Here is a 17319-nt window from a genome sequence, read left to right on the forward strand (position 1 = left end):
AGTAAGATTGGCAAATCATAGTCTCTAGATTTCCAGAATACTACAAAGTTATACAATTAAAATTTAGAGTATAAGATTATGATTTTTTATTTTGTAAGGAGGGACATTAAAGACAAAAATGTGAGATTTCGCCTGTTAATTTTTATTTTAATAGTGCTGCTCCTCTTCCCACTGAGCAAAATGAATTTTTGCTGATTTAATGAAATTGTAGTATCTTTGGAGCATACCCTCTGAAGCTCTCAAAGACAAAACCTGTTTAGGGAAAAATATAGCCATGCCAGATAAAAAGAAAGTTAGTTGCACATCTCTGTGTTAGGGCAAATGGGTTCACCTATGACGTATCATAGTTCTAGTATATTGTTTGGTCATATGCCTGGGAAACAGAATGTTTGGACTTCAAAGAACCAATGTATTTAGTTGCAACTGAGTTTGTCTCTGCCTTCTCTATAATATAATCTTCCATTTTTCTCATGTCCTTTCCTCTCCTTTCTGATTACCTTTCCTTTTCCCTTCTCCCTTTCCTTCTATTTTACACAGAGTGGCAAGCCTGCCTCTAGGGGATCAATTCTGCACAACAGAGCACAGCAATGAGAGGGCAACAAGAGCTGCAGTGATCCTGAACGTAAGAGCATTTAAAATTAATAGAACTACTAACATAGAAAAGCAAATGGAAACTATCAGTACCCTTGCTTCAGAGAAGACGTTAAATAGATAACAGTTATAACAGTTTGCATGCAGTATTGCATCCAAAGTTTCAACTCACTATGCCGTTTGAATTCAAAGTGAATTATATGTTGAATCCCTTTAATTTTGATAAAAAGGATGCCTGAAGATGTTTACTTTGAGTTTCACATATGATAGTGATTAATAGAAAATACAGAAAATTAGTAGAGCATTGCATTCTGAAAGAATCTCTGTAACAGTTCTAAAAACAAGAGATCACATATATATGCTGCTTAATCAGGACTGTACTATAGGTTCATAAAAAAAACTTTATTTCAGCAGTGGACCTACATAACTAATATCAGACTGCCATTTACCTGAGGTAGAATGGATGATCAGATTTCTTTCTGAAAAGTACAGGTAGTCCTTGACTTACAACAATTCATTTAGTGACCATTCAAAGTTACAACATCACTGAAAAAAGTGACATGACCATTTTTCACACAACCTTTGAAGCATCTCCATGGTCACATGGTCACAATTCAGATGTTTAGCAACCGACTCATATTTATCATGGTTGCAGTGTCCAGGGATCACGTGATCCCATTTTGTGTCCTTCTGACAAAGTCAGTGGGGAAACCAATTTCACTTAACAACCATGTTACAAATTTACCAACTGCAGTGATTCACTGTGGCAAGAAAAGTCATAAAATGTAGCAAAATTCACTTAACGTTTCATTTAGCAACAGAAATTTTGGGCTCCATTGTGGTTGTAAGTTGAAGATTACCTATATCAATCTACTGTCAGGACCCACCCCAATTCACGTCTTAGGAAAACAAAAACTCTTGGAGTCAATTCTAGTCCAAAAGAAATTTTTACTAGGACATGTTTGGTTGTGGAAATACAAGACAGGACCTGGTATTGTTTTACAGATTGAAACTTTATAAAGAGTTCCCAGTTCAACCCCCCTTCCCTCAACCCCATTTGGTCAGCCCCCCATCATTTATGTTGTGTCATCCCTTTCGTGGGAAAAAGGGAACTTTGGATCTTTTATGATTATTGCCTTCTTCCTTTACAGATTCAAATGGAGACACAGGCCAGATGCCTTCTTCCCTAACCCTCCCCTTTGTTCCCCCAGTTCAAAAGGTTTCCCTTGGTCTTTGAAATAACATAAGGCAGGCTGAATCCACATCCGCTCCTCCTTCCTCAGGAGATGGCAGAATCCAGGGTGGGGGATAATGTTTTAAACATACATTTATGAATGTGATATAAATGGATTCTGACATCTACTATATTCCAGTCTACTGTACTTCACAGCAAATAGAAACACTGTGGTAGAAAAAAGGGGGAAATGGCACTTAATATAATATGGTAATTCAGATGCTGTTTCCAACTTTGGGTTCTGAGTCAGATTAAACAGACACTTTTGCAGACTGAATTGCTTCCAAAGCTATGGATTCAATCCTCAAATTGAATCAGACAATCCTGAATATTCTTAACTGATCTAGGTTACCTTGCCCAGATAATAATTAAACTATTGGTTAAAGAGCTCAGTGAATAAAATTGTTCTGATTTTCTTATCATTGTTATCATTTTAGCATAGATTTAAATTTAAAATTCTGAAGAATTTTTTTGGCAATCATTCATTGTCTTTAATCTTAGAACATCCAGTAATGCAATACAATATAACAGAATAATCAAGCAATCTAGATGCTTCAAACAATACCTTTTCAAACAATCAGTATTGCTTATTGTTTTCTTAAATTTGATGATATTCCAGCAATATATCTTTCAATACGTGCAACACTGCTTCATACATGGCAATTACTGAATGTTTTTCCTTGTTGCTTCTCTACATTTGAAAATGTTAACTCCATCCGAGCACAATATTTTTGGTCTTCTCCTAATTCTTGATCCATTCATTGGTTTTTCATACATTTGTTTTGCAAGTCAGTCTTCATTCAGTCTGTGTATATAATTAAAATTCTTCAATGTATTTCTTCTGTATTGCTCATATATGTTTTGTAGCTATATTTATTCAGTATTCATTAATTACTGACCTTATCTCTTCTAGATTTACTAGACATATTAAACTAAATATTCTCACTACATTCAGTTTACTTTTATGTTTAGGCTGCCATACAATCGCTCTTGGGTTTTTGATGTTCTCTAGTTTGCTTCTCTTCACAAGGAAATTCATTATCAGACTAGGCAGCATTTTAAGTCCATGGGGAAATGCAGTTTGTTAGTTGTTTATATGTAGTAGCTTGTCTTACCAACCTCAATTGGGGTATTGTTTGTTCCTTATTTGCTTTTGGAGTGGGGTATTGTTTCTTTCTTGATTGCTTTTGTTTATCTGGTGCTGGTTCTTGTTTATCTGGGGTATTGGTTAATAGGTTTGTAATAAAGAACTACATGTTTAATTCTGTTTTGATTTTTGGTTGCTTCTTTTTTTAATAGTTTGTAAATGAGGTTTATCTCAGTGTTCCTGTTAATGGCTTATTTATCAGTGCCATGTTGCTAAAAATTCTCTTGTGTTTTTTTATCTTGCTTAGTATAAAATATTTACTTTTCTCGCTGAAACTGATTAAATTTTCAGTGTGCTATAAGGTTAAGGAGATTTCATAGTGTCTTTTTATTGCCAGTTTGTGTTCATGGTTCTGTTCTCTCAATTTTCTACCTGGTTAGCTATGGGTTTGGAGAAGTTGTTCAGGGTTCTGATGGTAACCTATGCAGCCCTAGGTGGCACAGAACCTAGATATTTGTGAGTCCATATGTTTACAATTAATTAGTTAGAATATTAGTTAGTTGATTAATTAGTTAGTTACCTAAAGAGAGTTGGCATACTGCAGGTTCTATTTATTATACAATGTCATTTTATGGGATCCAGTGGACATGACTTCTCTGTCACTGTGCCTACCCTGTGGTACTCAATATCAGGGCTTTTCAACCAGTGGTACGGGTACCACCTGTGGTACATTGGCCCCTGACAGATGGTACGCAACCATCCTAGAAAAGTGGTAGTGGGGGAGAGGAATGAGCTGAACCGGTGGCAGCACCGCACAAGCCTGAGCGAGAGATGGCTGGAGCTGCAGGGCTGTCAGCTCAGTGGAAGCGCCAGGATCAGCGCCAGGGTCCAGCTGGAGCTTGGCACTAATCCTAGTGCTTCTGTTGAGCCAGAAGAAGTGCCGATCAGCTGGAATGTTGCAGCATCCCCAGGGTCTCGTGATTTACATTCAGATGCTTGGCAACTGATTCATATTTATGACAGTCACAGCGTCCCAGGGTCATGTGAAGTGACCAAAACCTGCTGCAACAAGCCAGCAGATGGGGGGAATAAAAACCAAACACCTCCCACCCCACCCACGCTGCTAATTCTTAACAGAAATGCTCACAACAATGAAAACCTCAGACAGGAGGAAGAGCGCCACCGGGCAGGCAGGCAGGTGTCTTGCTCGGCTGTGGCTTGGGGGGCACTTTTTTCAGTGCCATTGTCACTTTGAACAGTCCAGGAAGATCACTTTTTTCTAGGTTTTGTAGTTCTCACTTTGTAGATAGTCCACAATGTTTTCTTTTCTTTTGTTACAGCTGTTCTTTGTTTAATCAAAGCCCTGAAGGTCACAACAACAGGCTTTTTTCTTTCTGGGCTGTATATTTAGAGCAGTATTTTCATCCACCACTAGATGTCAGAAACAGTCCATCTCTCCATTTTCTGTATTTTTTTCTGTAAACTTAATTACTGCTTCTGTTTAGAGGAGGGTGGAACAAAGACACACAACAGGATGCTTTCTTTTTTGTATACATTTTATTAGTTTTTATAGGGTTAGGAATGAGGTGGGATCAGGATTGGGGTTGGAATTTGGGTTAGGGTTAGGATTAGGGTTGGGGGTTAGGGTTTTTCCAAATAACATTCTCAATATTTAGCAAAATTCAGCATAATGTCTGAGTTCATGTGTTTAACAAAAATAATAGATAATAGTTAATTATCGTAAACAATATGTTAATTGCTCGATAGTCTTCTTCTTGTTAATATATATATTTAAAGTCACATCACTTTCTAACTCATGTTTCTAGCCATTGATAGAAATTATCCCATGTTCTAAAATAAAAGTCTTTCTATCTTTAAAAAAGTCAATCTGTCCATTTCTGCACACTCTAAAATTTTCTTAATTAATACTTCTTCAGTTGGTAAATTTTCATTTTTCCAATGTTGGGCAAATACAATTCTTGCTGCAGTTAGTACGTGTAGAATTAAATATATACAACCTTTCTCATAATTTGTTCATATTATTCCTTAAAAAATAATTCTGGCTTAAAGTCTATTTGTTTTTTAGTCATTTTCTCCAACCATAAATGTATTTTTACCCAAAATCTTTTTGCCTTAGGGCAGGGGTCGGCAACCTAAAAAAGAAAAAGAGCCACTGGGAACCGGTTCCATCACAAATTTAAAAAAGAGGGAGCCGCGTGCGTGTGTCCATGCACGCGCATGCGCAAAAACGTTTTTTGCGCATGCGTGGACGCACGCGGCTGCCATTTTTTTAAAAATGAGATGGAACCGGTTCCCGGTTGCCCGACGGCGACGGCCCGTCTGCAAAGCTGCCGCTTTCGGCAGCTTTGCAGACGGGCTGTGGTAGCTTCCTCAAAGGTGCGCGCGCACCTCTCGGAATGGGCAGGGGCGCCGCTCTTTGAGGATGCTGCCGCGGCCCGTCTGCTAAGCTGCCGCTTTCGGCAGCTTCATAGACGGGCCGCGGCAGCTTCCTGAAAGAGCGGCACCGCTGCCCATTCGCGCGGAGGTACGCGCGCACCTCCGGTCGTTCGGAGAGGTGCGCGCGCACCTCTCGGAATGGGCAGGGGCGCCGCTCTTTGAGGAAGCTGCCGCGGCCCGTCTGCTAAGCTGCCGCTTTCGGCAGCTTCACAGACGGGCCGCGGCAGCTTCCTGAAAGAGCGGCACCACTGCCCATTCGCGCGGAGGTACGTGCGCACCTCTCCAAAGGTTTGGGTAGGTGCGCGCGCACCTCCGCCCATTCGGGGAGGTGCGCGTGCACCTCTCCAAACGGGCGGTGCCACTCTCCATTTGGAGAGGTGCGCGCGCACCACTGCCCGTTGGAAGAGGTGCGCGCGCACCGGGCGGCTGGGAGCAGCAAGAGACCTGGTTGCCGACCTGTGCCTTAGGGCATGTCCACCAGATATGATAATAAGTACCTGGTCTTTGTTTGCATTTCCAACACTTGTTTGAAGTATTTTAAAACATTTTTGGTAATCTTTATATGCCACTGCTTTAGTTACTTTAACATTTCTTTCCCATAACTTTTGCCGTTCTTCTAATTCTATATTATATCCAAAGTTATTTGCCCATATTATCATTTTCTTTTACTTGTTCTTCCTCCTTTTAATTTAACAAAAATTTATAGAGTTTCTTTTCATCTGTTTTTAACAGTATCTGATCAAATTCTGTCTGTTCTTTATAGAATCCAATTGTTTTAGCATCTTTTTCATATCTCATTTAAATTTGCAGATATGGCCGCTATGATATGGCTGCTATGTTCTTGTAAATCTTGTCTGTCTTTCAATTTTTCTTCATTGTCCAAAATGTCTTTATAAGTCACAACTTTGTTGTAATTAATTAAATTTGGGTAAGCAAAAGCTTCCATTGTTGAAAGCCATCCAGGTATCTTAATATAAATTTTTGCTTTTATTTTTTTCCCATTCTGAAAGAAGTGCATTTCTTATAAAGTGGTTTTGAAAGTATCTGTGTGTTTAATTCTTCCTATACCACAGAAAGGCATGCCCCTATAGGTACAATAGTCTTTTATCTCTAACCAATATCTATCTTTAAGCCATGTTAAAATAGTTGCTTGGTAGTATAACATCCAGTCCAGCAGTCCAAATCCTCCACTTTCTTTCACTTCTTGTAGCATTTTCACTCTAATTCTGGCTTTTTTTTCCTTGCCAGATAAATTTCAGTATTGTTGCATTCAGTTCATCAAAAAAGGCTTTTCCCAGCCTTACAGGAATCGTTTGAAATAAAAAGAGTATTTTTGATAAGATATTCATTTTCACTGTTGCTATTCTCCCTAGTATTGAAAGTTGTAAGTTTTTCCACTTTTCCAGATCCAATTTTATTTGTTTTAGCAGTCTTACATAGTTATCTTCTTTTATTGTTACACATCTTGCTGTTAGATAAATTCCCAAATATTTAACTTTTTAAACTATTTGAAGATATATTTTTGTTGATTTTTTTTGTATTTCTGTTAGATTCTTTGTTAACACTTTAGTCTTTTCTCTGTTTATTTTCAACCCTGCCACTTCTCCAAATTTTTCTATTTTCTCCATAAGTTTAGTGCTTGTTTCCAATGGATCTTCCAGTATAAATACCAAGTCATCTGCAAATGCTTGTAGTTTATATTTTTTTATCTTTTATCTCATTCCTTTAATTTTTATGTCTTGTCTGATGTTTCTATTCCATACTTCCAGGGTTAGTATAAATAGTAATGGAGATACTGGGCATCCCTGTCTTTTTAATGTTAAAATGTTTTCTCTAAAATCTCCATTTACAATTATTTTGGCTCTTGTGTTTACAATAAATTGTTTTAATTACATTTATAAAGTTTTCTCCAAAGTCCATTTCCATAAGTTGCTGAAACATGAATTGCCAGTTTACATTGTCAAACTCTTTCTGTGCATCAAGGAATACCTGTTTCCTTGGATGAATTTCATAGTATACTCTAATACATCAAGAATCATTCTTAGATTATTTTTTATCTGTCTTTTAGATAGAAAACCATTTTGGTTTGTATGTATAAATTCAATCAAAAATTTCTTTAGTCTTTCTGCTATTATTGAGGTGAAAATTTTGTAGTCTACATTTAATAACAATATTGGTCTATAGTTTTTTATTTGTGTTAGATCAGAGTCTTCTTTGGGTATTAAAGTAATGTTGGTTTCAGTCCATGTATTTGGTATTTTAGCCTCCAGGAGTATTTCATTACACAGTTCTTTCAAAATGGGACTTAATACATCTTGTAATGATTTATAAAGCTCTGCAGGTAATCCATCTGGGCCTGGAGTCTTATCATTTTTTTTTGCCTTTTTATAGCATCTATAATCTCCATCGATATTTTTCCATTTAATATATTTTGAATATTCTCTGAAATTTTTGGTAAGTCTGCTTTTTTAGATACTGCTGTATTTTTTTCTTTTGGAATTTCCTCTGCAATGTAAAAGATCTCATAATAATCTTTGATAATTTTTTTCATTGTATCATTTTGAAACTGTAATTCACCTCTTCTATCTTGCAGCTTGTTTATCAGTTTTTTCTTTTTCTTTTTTCAATCTATATACTAACCATCTCCCTGGTTTGTTGGCATTTTCAAAGAAGTTCTGTTTAGCCCTCTTAATCTGTTGAGCCGTCATTTCCGTTTCAGCTAGATTTAATTTATGTTTTATTATTTCCATTTGTTTCTTAAGTACGGTATTTTCTTTTGTGGGTCTGTTTGTAATTCTGATTCTAATTTTCTGAATTCTTCCTTCAACTTTAATTGTTGTTGTTTCTTTTCTTTATTCTTTTTAATAGGTTATAGCCAACCCTCTGAAATATGCTTTAGCTGTATCCCACACACTTTGAAGCGATGTTTCTTTTTTATTGTTTATTTTGAAGAAAAAATCCATTTCCTTTGTCGCTAGTTGTATAAATTCTTTTTCTTTCAGTATAAATTTATTCAAGGACCATCTTAATTTTTTCTTAGTTCTTCTCCAAGTCATCTTTATTGGGTTATGATCTGCCCAAATATTAGTTTCTATCTCAATTTCTTGTATCATTGTATTAAGTTCCAAAGATGCCCATATCATATCAATTCTAGACCATGATCTATGTCTATTTGAGTAAAATGTATATTGTAATTTGTTTGGATTTTTTTCTCTCCATATATCTTGGATACAAAGTTCTTCTGTCATTTTTAAAAATGCTTTAGGTAATATATTTCCTCCTTTCCTCCCTTGTTTAGCACTTTTATAATCCAAAGTTCCATCTGTTATTGCATTAAAGTCTCCCATTATACAAAGATTTTGATAGTTTAAATCTAATATTTGTGTATGTAATTTTTGGTAAAATTGTTCTTGTTTATTGTTTGGTGCATATATTGCTACCATCAGTATCTGTTTTTGATCCATCATTATTTCCACCATTAATATTCTCCAGCATGACAAATGGAGAATCCACAGATGGGTTGATCTTGCCTTTCTGCCCTAGAGACTAAGTCAATCAACCTTTGCCTCTAACAGGATCATACATGTGCTGGCTACCCCATTAAGTTGGTTTTGCCGCCACTACCAGGATTGTGAGTGTGCTGGCTATCCCATTAAGTTGGTTGTGCCGCCACCACTTCTAGCCACCACTTGGCTCCTTGCTTCTGGGATCACCTCTGTGTTGCAAACACATTGAGATTGCCATTACTGTGATATCTCTGATTTCGCAATGGCAGATAAAACTACAGAAGCTCAGATATCTCAAGGTGCCTCCAGCAGTCCTTCCAGGCACAAGAAATCCAGATCAGCCATGCAGGAGGCTGCTGGGAAACTCAAATCTAAAACTATCTCTGGCAAAAGGTCTTCCAAAACTGCTGAGAAAGAGGCAAGCAGGAGGCACCAGGCATTGGAAAAACAAAGCTGCAAAGCAAAAGAAAGATGCAAAGTGGATCAAATTACTTCTGTTTCCATGGAGGCATCGGTTTTCGACCCTCAACAAGCTCCTTCAACCTCTGCTGCTCCAATTGCCTAGTCTCCAGAAGGGGAAACAGATCAGTTCATCTTTCCCATGGCAGAACAGGTGGAGATGGTTCCCCTTTCCAGTGAGCGGCTTGGCCTTCAGATCCCTGCTCTTCCGAGTACAGCTAGACCTCTGGGCCCAGAGACCACATTCACTCCTACAGCGGCAGGGCTTCGCCCTCCAAAGGCTCAGGAGACAGATCTATCAGAACGAATGCAGTTTCTGATTTCTCAGGCTACTGCACACACTGTAGCTTCGACCCTACACCGGAGAGCTCAACCTGAGTCGATAGCATCAGGGATTCCATCTCACAGCAATGTATCATATCTCTACCAGGCGGAAGCAGCCACATACCAAGGGTCAGTTTCCCCTCTCATTCCTCCAGGAGTAGAATGTTGTTCATAAGGGATGAGGATATATATATATATATATATATTACTCCCATCAGTATCTGTTTTTGATCCATCATTATTTCCACCATTGATATTCTCTCCTCTTCGCCCGCATAAATTTGTTTAGGGTTCATTATTTCTTTAATGTATAGAGCTATTCCTCTTTTCTTTTGAAGTACTAATGCAAAGTGAAGTTTAACAATTTTCGGTTGTTCTAGCAACTTATAATGTTGTCTCTTAATATGTGTTTCTTGGAGATAAATTATAACCATTTTTAATTTTTGCAATCATGTAAAGATTTTTTCCTTTTTGAGGGAGAATTTAGTCCATTTATATTCATCGACAAAATGCCACTCTCCTTCTCTATCTATTTCAATTATATCTAGGTCTTAATCTTCTAGTTGATCTTATCTCTGATCTCTTGGTCTTGCTTCTTCTTCTGTATATGTGTTTTTAATTTCTTCCTCCTCTCTTGGTTTGACTGCACCTTCTACTGCCATTTCTTCCTATTTCTTTGTTGCTCTCTTTGTAGCAGATTCAGAGTCCCCTCCTTCCAGAAATGTTCTATGGTTGTTGAAGAATTCCATTGCTTTAAGTGCCGTATCCAATCTATGTCTTTTCATATCCCAATAGATTAAAATCCCTTTTGGAATCAGTCATCTGAAATTCACTCCTTTTTCAATTAATTTCCTAGTTAGAAACTGGTATTCTCTTCGGGATTCTCTTATTCTCGTAGGAATTTGTTTGAGGACCACAATTTCATCTCTTACTCTTCTCAGAATCTCGTCTCTTATAGAGCTTTTGAGAAATCTAACATGTACTTCCCTGGGGACTTTATTTCTTCTAGCATAGTTTGAGTTGACTCGATAGATCTGATCTAATTCTCCTTCCATTTTCTATTTCCTGATTCCTAATGCATCTACCAATAATTCCATTATCAGGTCTAGGAGATCCTCTTCCTTATCTTTCATTTATTTTGAAATCTTAAAAGTATGAGGCTCTTTTCATCTCCATTTATTTGCATTGATTTCTGATTTTCATCTTTTAAGACTTCTAATTTCTGGTCAACCTCAGTTGATTTATCTTCTGGTTTTTTGGGATTCTTTGTTGATTATCTGTGATCATCTGTTTAAAATTTTCAAATTGAGAGTCCATGTTGTTAATTTTTTTATTTATTTTATCAAAATCACTTTTCATCTCATGATTTCTCATTGTAACTACCATGTAAGTAGCGATTGCCTCTTGAATTGCTTGTAGCTTCTCTTGAGTTTCCTTTTGGAAGTTATTAGCCTTTTCTTGTTGGATCATTGTATCAATTGATCTCTGATAGACTGGACTTGCAGAAGCAGAAGAGGGAGCAGAAGATCCTTTTTTCCCAACTTTAAATAGATTAGGGACGCTCATCTTTATCTTTAAATCATACTTTATAATCCACTAAGTAAATCAAAGTTTAGAATCCAATAGGCTCCTAACAGAAGTAAATAATAAAAATAGTGAGTAGTAAAAAAGAGCAAAAGGGGAAAAAGGAAAAAAAAATATATACCAAAATTTGTAATCCAAAGTGTTCTGTTAAAAGAAATTTCTTGTTATTCACTCTTTCAAAACAGCTTGTACAAATTCCAGATCAAGATGTGTTTATAATCCAGGGAAGTCAGATGACTTCAAAAACAATTTTTATTGATAATTGTAATCCATCCTGTAGAAAAGGGCAATCCAAAAAGAGTCTTTTCTTTTTCAATCACAATCTTCAGGACTATAAATTCCAAGGACACCAAAATGTTTAAACTATAAGCTGTGTCTGGGCATCCAGCCAAGTTTTAAATCTCCAATCAAAACAACTCAGTAAGGTAAAAAGAAAAAAAGAAAGGTTAAATGTAGTTCTCATATTGCCACTAGGTGTCATTAGATGTCCATTCCCACCATACTTTTAAAAAGTTAAAAAGTTAAAATCCAATGGTTTTCAAATAAGGAATAATAATTAAAAAAGATTTATAAATCCAAAAGTTTCCCAAATTATCATTCTTTTATGCCTCAGTTATCTTCACAATATTGTTATGTCAGTTTTAATTTCCCCAAGGATTAAACTGCCACTTATAACTCAGGAGAGAGGGGTAAAGAAAAAAGCCCCCTCTCCCTGGAAGCTTGGGGATTTCTTGCTTTTGAGTGCTTTTTCCCAGAACTGGTATTTTCACTTGTAGAGAGATAAGGAAAGTAGTCTCACTCGGATCAGCTGTTTTGCTTTCTGCTTGTTAGAATCCATTGTCTCCGACGATCAGCTGCTTCTGGCTGGCCGCATGGGTGCGGTCAGACTTTCTTCCTGCTGATCCTGAGGGCACCTTTGGATAAAGTGGGTCAGCTACTATTGGCCCACGATCTGCAAAGTTTCACCCTTTCTCCAGTCGCCTCTACGGGGTGACTTTCAGTCCTATTGGAATCCCCAGCTGGTAGAAATCGGGCTTGAGTAATGGAGCTTCATTCCCCAGCGCCCATGTTGCAACGACGTCACCAGAAACTATCCAACAGGATGCTTTCAATCGTCTCTCTCATATGACGCAGAAAATGCAGGCACTGTTGTGCCTGCTTCACCAATGTCTCACTGGTTGAGTGACCAAGCTAACCTGCTCGTCAGCTGCACACCCAAAATCTTGATACTACTAATCATCTCCATAGTTGAAATGTTAGTACACAGAAGTGTATGGCTGTGTCTTCCTTTTTGAAATTGACAATGATCTCTTGTTTTTCCTACTTTTAAAACCAGGCTGTTTTTAATTACACCACTTCATCAAATCCTCTACTTCAGAGCTCCCCAACCTCTCTGGGTTGGTGGTCTGGAGGGAAAGGGAGGAGCAGGGAAATGTTTGTGTATGCATGTGCAAATGGGCACACGCACAGTGGTGGTGTTAGCACCTCAGTGCATGTGCAAGCGGGCTACGCATACCTGTGGCAGCACTGGCAGTGGTGCTAGCATTCCCACATTTGTGTACACAGGGCCACTAGTGCCTGCACAGTGATGCTAGTGCAATTGGGGGGTGCTTACTCATGTGCGTGCACTCACCAGCCATTCCCACAGCCTGGTGGTCAACAGGCCACAGCCCGGTACTGGACCACGGCCTACAGGAGATCCCTGCTCTACTTCCTCCCACTCATTTCCCTTATTATCATCCTAAATAGGGCCCACTCTGTTGTATCACCTGCATACTTTGTAATATGATTAGTAGCAAAAATTGCACAACAGTCATGGATCAGCAAGATGAACAATAGCAGACTTAAGACACAACCCTGAAGAGAACCTGTGCTCAAGATCATTGTGTCAGAAATATTATCCCAACTCGCACATAGTAGGACCTAAAAGTGAGAATATCAATTACCCATTTGCACAAAGGATTATTAAAGCCAAAAAGGCCCAGTTTATCTACTAAATGCTGAATAATAATCGTATTACTGTGTTTCTTTGAAAATAAGACCAGGTTTTATATATGTATAAATGCACCTGAAGATGCATTCCACCAGCACTGCCCTCACCTTCCAAGTATCTGCCCTGGGAAGCCTGTAAGCTGTTGTGCCTGCAGGCAAGCAGACAGTGGGAGGGAGTGGGCCGGGAGCTTCAGCAGGTGTCTGACAGGCAGAGGGAGGCTTATGTGCCACCCAGTCATGGCATAAGCCATGGGAGAGTTGGCAGAAGAAAAGGAGATGGAGGCTGTGGCTCGGCAGGTAATCTGCAGGGCAAAATTGGGGTTGCCAGGACCGAAGAGAACCTCTCCAGCAGTGGACATGGCTGTTGTGCAGCAGCAGCAGAGCCTTTGGCATCACTCCCCTGTGGCTCTGAAACAGCAGAGAAGGACCGGGTAAGGTGACTCAGCCTCCCCCACCCATTGAACGGGCACAGGGAGGTCACTGAGCGGGTAATAGTCTCCTGGCTGCAGGGGCCCTGAGGTGTGTGGGTGCGAGGTGCATGGGTCAGTTCCACCCTTCCACTTCTCCTTGCCTTGTGGCAGCACCAGTTTGACGTGCACTCCCCTGTCCTGTTGCGGCAGCGAGCAAACAGGCAGTGGGACGGAATGGGTGGGCTCTTAACTAGAGCTTATTTTTGGAGGAGGGCTTCTATTAGGTGCACAGCAAAAATCAGGCTAGGGCTTTTTTCTGGGTGGGTCTTATTTTCAGGTAAGTATCAAACTAAAATTAACAAACAGCATTCGCACATGAGTTTATCTTTCTCCAAGTGCGCCAAGCTCAGATGGAGAACATAGGAAGTAGCATTCTCTGTGGAATTATTTGAAATTGTTACCTGCCTACGGGAGCAGGAGTCTTTGACTCCACTACATCCACCAGCTGAGTCAAATGCTGGAGGGAGGCTGGATACAATAAAGTCCTTCATCAGCCTTTCAAAACATTTCATAATGATGGATGCAAGCACAAGTGGATGATAAATATTAAGACCCATGATTAAAGACTCTTTTTGGTATTGGCAAAATAATGGCAGTCTTAAAACATGATGTAACCATTGCCCGCTGCAATGAAAGATTGAAAATATCTGTAAGAACACAAGCCAATTTATCTGTATTCTCCCTAAGAACACATCCAGGAATTTATCTAGGCCTGCTGCTTTACAAGTGTTAACTTTCCACAATGTCCTCCAAACAGAAGTAACATCATAGCTAAGTACTTTTTCATCAGGATGGGGAATAGCTTTCCTCTCAAGGATTTGATGCCCTGAATCTTCCCCCAAAATGTGTTCAACTCATTTAAAAAGACCGTGTCCTCCTTACAGCATGATGGACCCCCCCTTATAATCTGTAATAGCCTGGATGCCTTGCCACATTAGCCTGGTGTTCATAGGGTCCTGAAAGAAGTTCTGAACTTTCTGACAATGGGCTTGCTTTGCTATTTTTATGGCACATTTCAAATTGCCTCTGGCTCTTGTATGCACCAGCATATTGCTGGATTAAAAGCCACATTTCATGCTTTCAACATCTTGTGGACCTCATATGTCATCCATGGTTTTTTCATTAGCCCACACTACAATGTTTTTAAGGACACAGACATCCTCAATGCACTTCTGAATATATGCAGACACAGTGGTGGCATGCTCTTTACATTAATATGTTGGATAACTGTAGCAGCTTCTTTAAACATACCCCAATCTGTACACTCAAAGAGATTTTGTAATGCTTCTATAACTCCCTCTGCCCAAACCCTCACCTGCTTCACTGTTGGTTTCTCTCTTAAGTAACAGAGATTTATATGCTGGGATAAGCAAAACAAAGAGATGGTCAGAAGGCCCAAGATAAGAGCAGGGAAGAGCTTTGAATGCATTCATGATTAGAGTGGTTGCTTTTAACAGGAGTGCACAGAAGAATAGTCAAAGTTCAGTCCAAGGTTTTGAGAGCCAAGTCAGAGTTGTCAAGCCAGTTGTGGTGCCCATGTTAATGAACCTCAAATAGTTCTTGGCTCTGTGTCTCCCAAGGCTATTAACAATTATGATTCTTTGCCTTCAGAATCAGTCTCTGAGTTCTGAGCCATGATACTAATACAGGAAGATTCCTAACTTGGGAGATTCAATGCCCCTCTGACTCTGGAAATACAGAAACAACAGAATGCATGCTTCTTCAGTGCCTATACTACCAAAACTTTGATATTAGCCTCATCTCACCATGACTGCATGAATATGCAAGGTGCACGGGACAATTTTATACCACCCTGTTGCTTTTAGATACCTACCATGCTACAACAGATAACATTGCCAAGTTCTGTGCAGCTATGCTCAAAATTATCATCAGATTATAACAACCTGTGTTACAAACTAGATTTGATAACGACTATATCAGAGTGCTTTGTAACTTGAGTCTTCCACATACAACCTTTTCTCCCCCCATACCCTCTGTTGTTCCTATCCCTTCTTTTAGATTCTGCTTTTTAGAAGTACTTTTAAATTTTAACTCTTATATCTTATATATCTTCTAGCTTTTTATAATTTTTCTTAGATTTATATTTTTTATATATCCACTATCCTTTTTAAATGACTATCCCACCTTTCTTATGCTGGTCTGTGACTGCAATAAACATGCAATTTGAATATATTTTATATAGGTTTTCCTGAAGAATTGCCATGTATGAAGCAAAGGAAAGGCAGAAGTTTATCAGTGATGCTCAATACATAAGAGAGATGCAGCACAAGATGGATTCAGAGTATCAGGTAATACATTATATTTCAGTATCTTTATTTTCTTACAAAGAACATGAACCAGAAGTAGTCTTCCCCAAATTAAACATTGGTGGCTGGGGATACTAGGACATATACTTCAAGAAATCTGGAGATCTTCTGATTGAAGAAAATTGGCAGAGGGTGTTATAGATGTGTGGCCAGATTCCATTAGCTATTGTTTGAATGTAAGCCTTCACATACAACTCATTTAAAATAGACACATGCCTTATTTATTAGGCTTGCCTGAGAAAACAAGAGCACATTAAAGACCAGTCTGATAAAAAACAAGAACACAGCAGACAAGAACTGAGGCAGAGAAGTTTATCATCTATCTCTCCAGTGCGTAGATATGAAAGGCCATGGATTTCAAGACTTCCTGTTAATAGACAGGCAAGTATTTGCTAACTTTAAATATTTTCTGATAAAAACTCAAGAAGTTTTTAAAAATTCATAATCCAGGTGGATCAGCTATCAATGTATTTTTTTTTAATTCTAGAGCAGTTCACATTACTGTACATCTTAGAATTATTGCGAAGGCTGAAGACCATAACTCTTGGAGAATCAGTTTTTTTTTTCAATTCAACAAACATTTCATTCTCTTTAGGTCTTGTAATATTCTTACTGAGAACTGGAGTTGAAAGGTAGCACCAAAGGAGGATGAAGAGGAATAACAACAGCAAAAACGTTTTTTTCTTTGTGAAATTTACTAAAGTAGAGGCCATTTAGTTTTCTAAGAGTATTGCTAGAGGAGCTTTCTTCTCTTTTTTGAAAATAAGATTGCTTGTTTAATAGAAAGTTAAGTAAAGATAATATATTGTCCCAAAAAATTAAAAGGGTAAAACAAAACTTTTTCGAAAATGTGAATAAGCCAGGAAGATGGTTGGCTTACAAATTGAAAAAAGAAAGAGAGAAGAAATCCTCTGGCAGTAGCAGGGCCTGTGGGGCGATGGCAGCTCTACAGCAGGGCTTTTCAACCGGTGGTATGCGTACCACTTGTGGCACTTTGCCACATGGCAGGTGGTATGTGATTGCTAGCCAAGTGTAGCGGGGGAGTGGAATGAGCCTAAGCAAGCCAAGCCTGAGGGAGAGGGAGAGGGAGCTGCAGCTGCAGGAGAGTCTGGGCTTGGCAGAAGCCCCAGGAGCTGGCAGGGCTCCAGCTGATTGGTACTTTCAGAAGCAGCTCAGAGCTGGAAGTGAACTGAAAAAAAATGGGGGGGGGAGGGAAGAGAGGAGAGGCTATAAAAGAACATGGTTTGGGTGTGGGAAGGGAAAAAAGACAACAGGAAAGGTTTAATCC

The 17319-nt window shown here is 38.7% G+C and overlaps 1 protein-coding gene across 1 annotated transcript in view; it reads left to right on the forward strand.

Moving 5' to 3' along the window:
* Positions 1-589: 589 nt before the first annotated feature.
* MARCHF10 (membrane associated ring-CH-type finger 10) overlaps positions 590-17319 on the forward strand; it is a gene marked incomplete at its 3' end in the record, with an annotated part of 68029 nt that continues 51299 nt past the window's right edge. Inside the window, exons 1-3 of the mRNA XM_083376324.1 lie at positions 590-622; positions 15908-16013; positions 16260-16412. Coding sequence (XP_083232450.1) covers positions 15927-16013; positions 16260-16412 — 240 coding nt within the window. The 5' untranslated portion in view covers positions 590-622; positions 15908-15926. The remainder of the gene's footprint in view (positions 623-15907; positions 16014-16259; positions 16413-17319) is intronic.

This window comes from Vipera ursinii (genome assembly GCF_947247035.1).
Source record: "Vipera ursinii genome assembly, chromosome: Z".
Classification (NCBI taxonomy): domain Eukaryota; kingdom Metazoa; phylum Chordata; class Lepidosauria; order Squamata; family Viperidae; genus Vipera; species Vipera ursinii.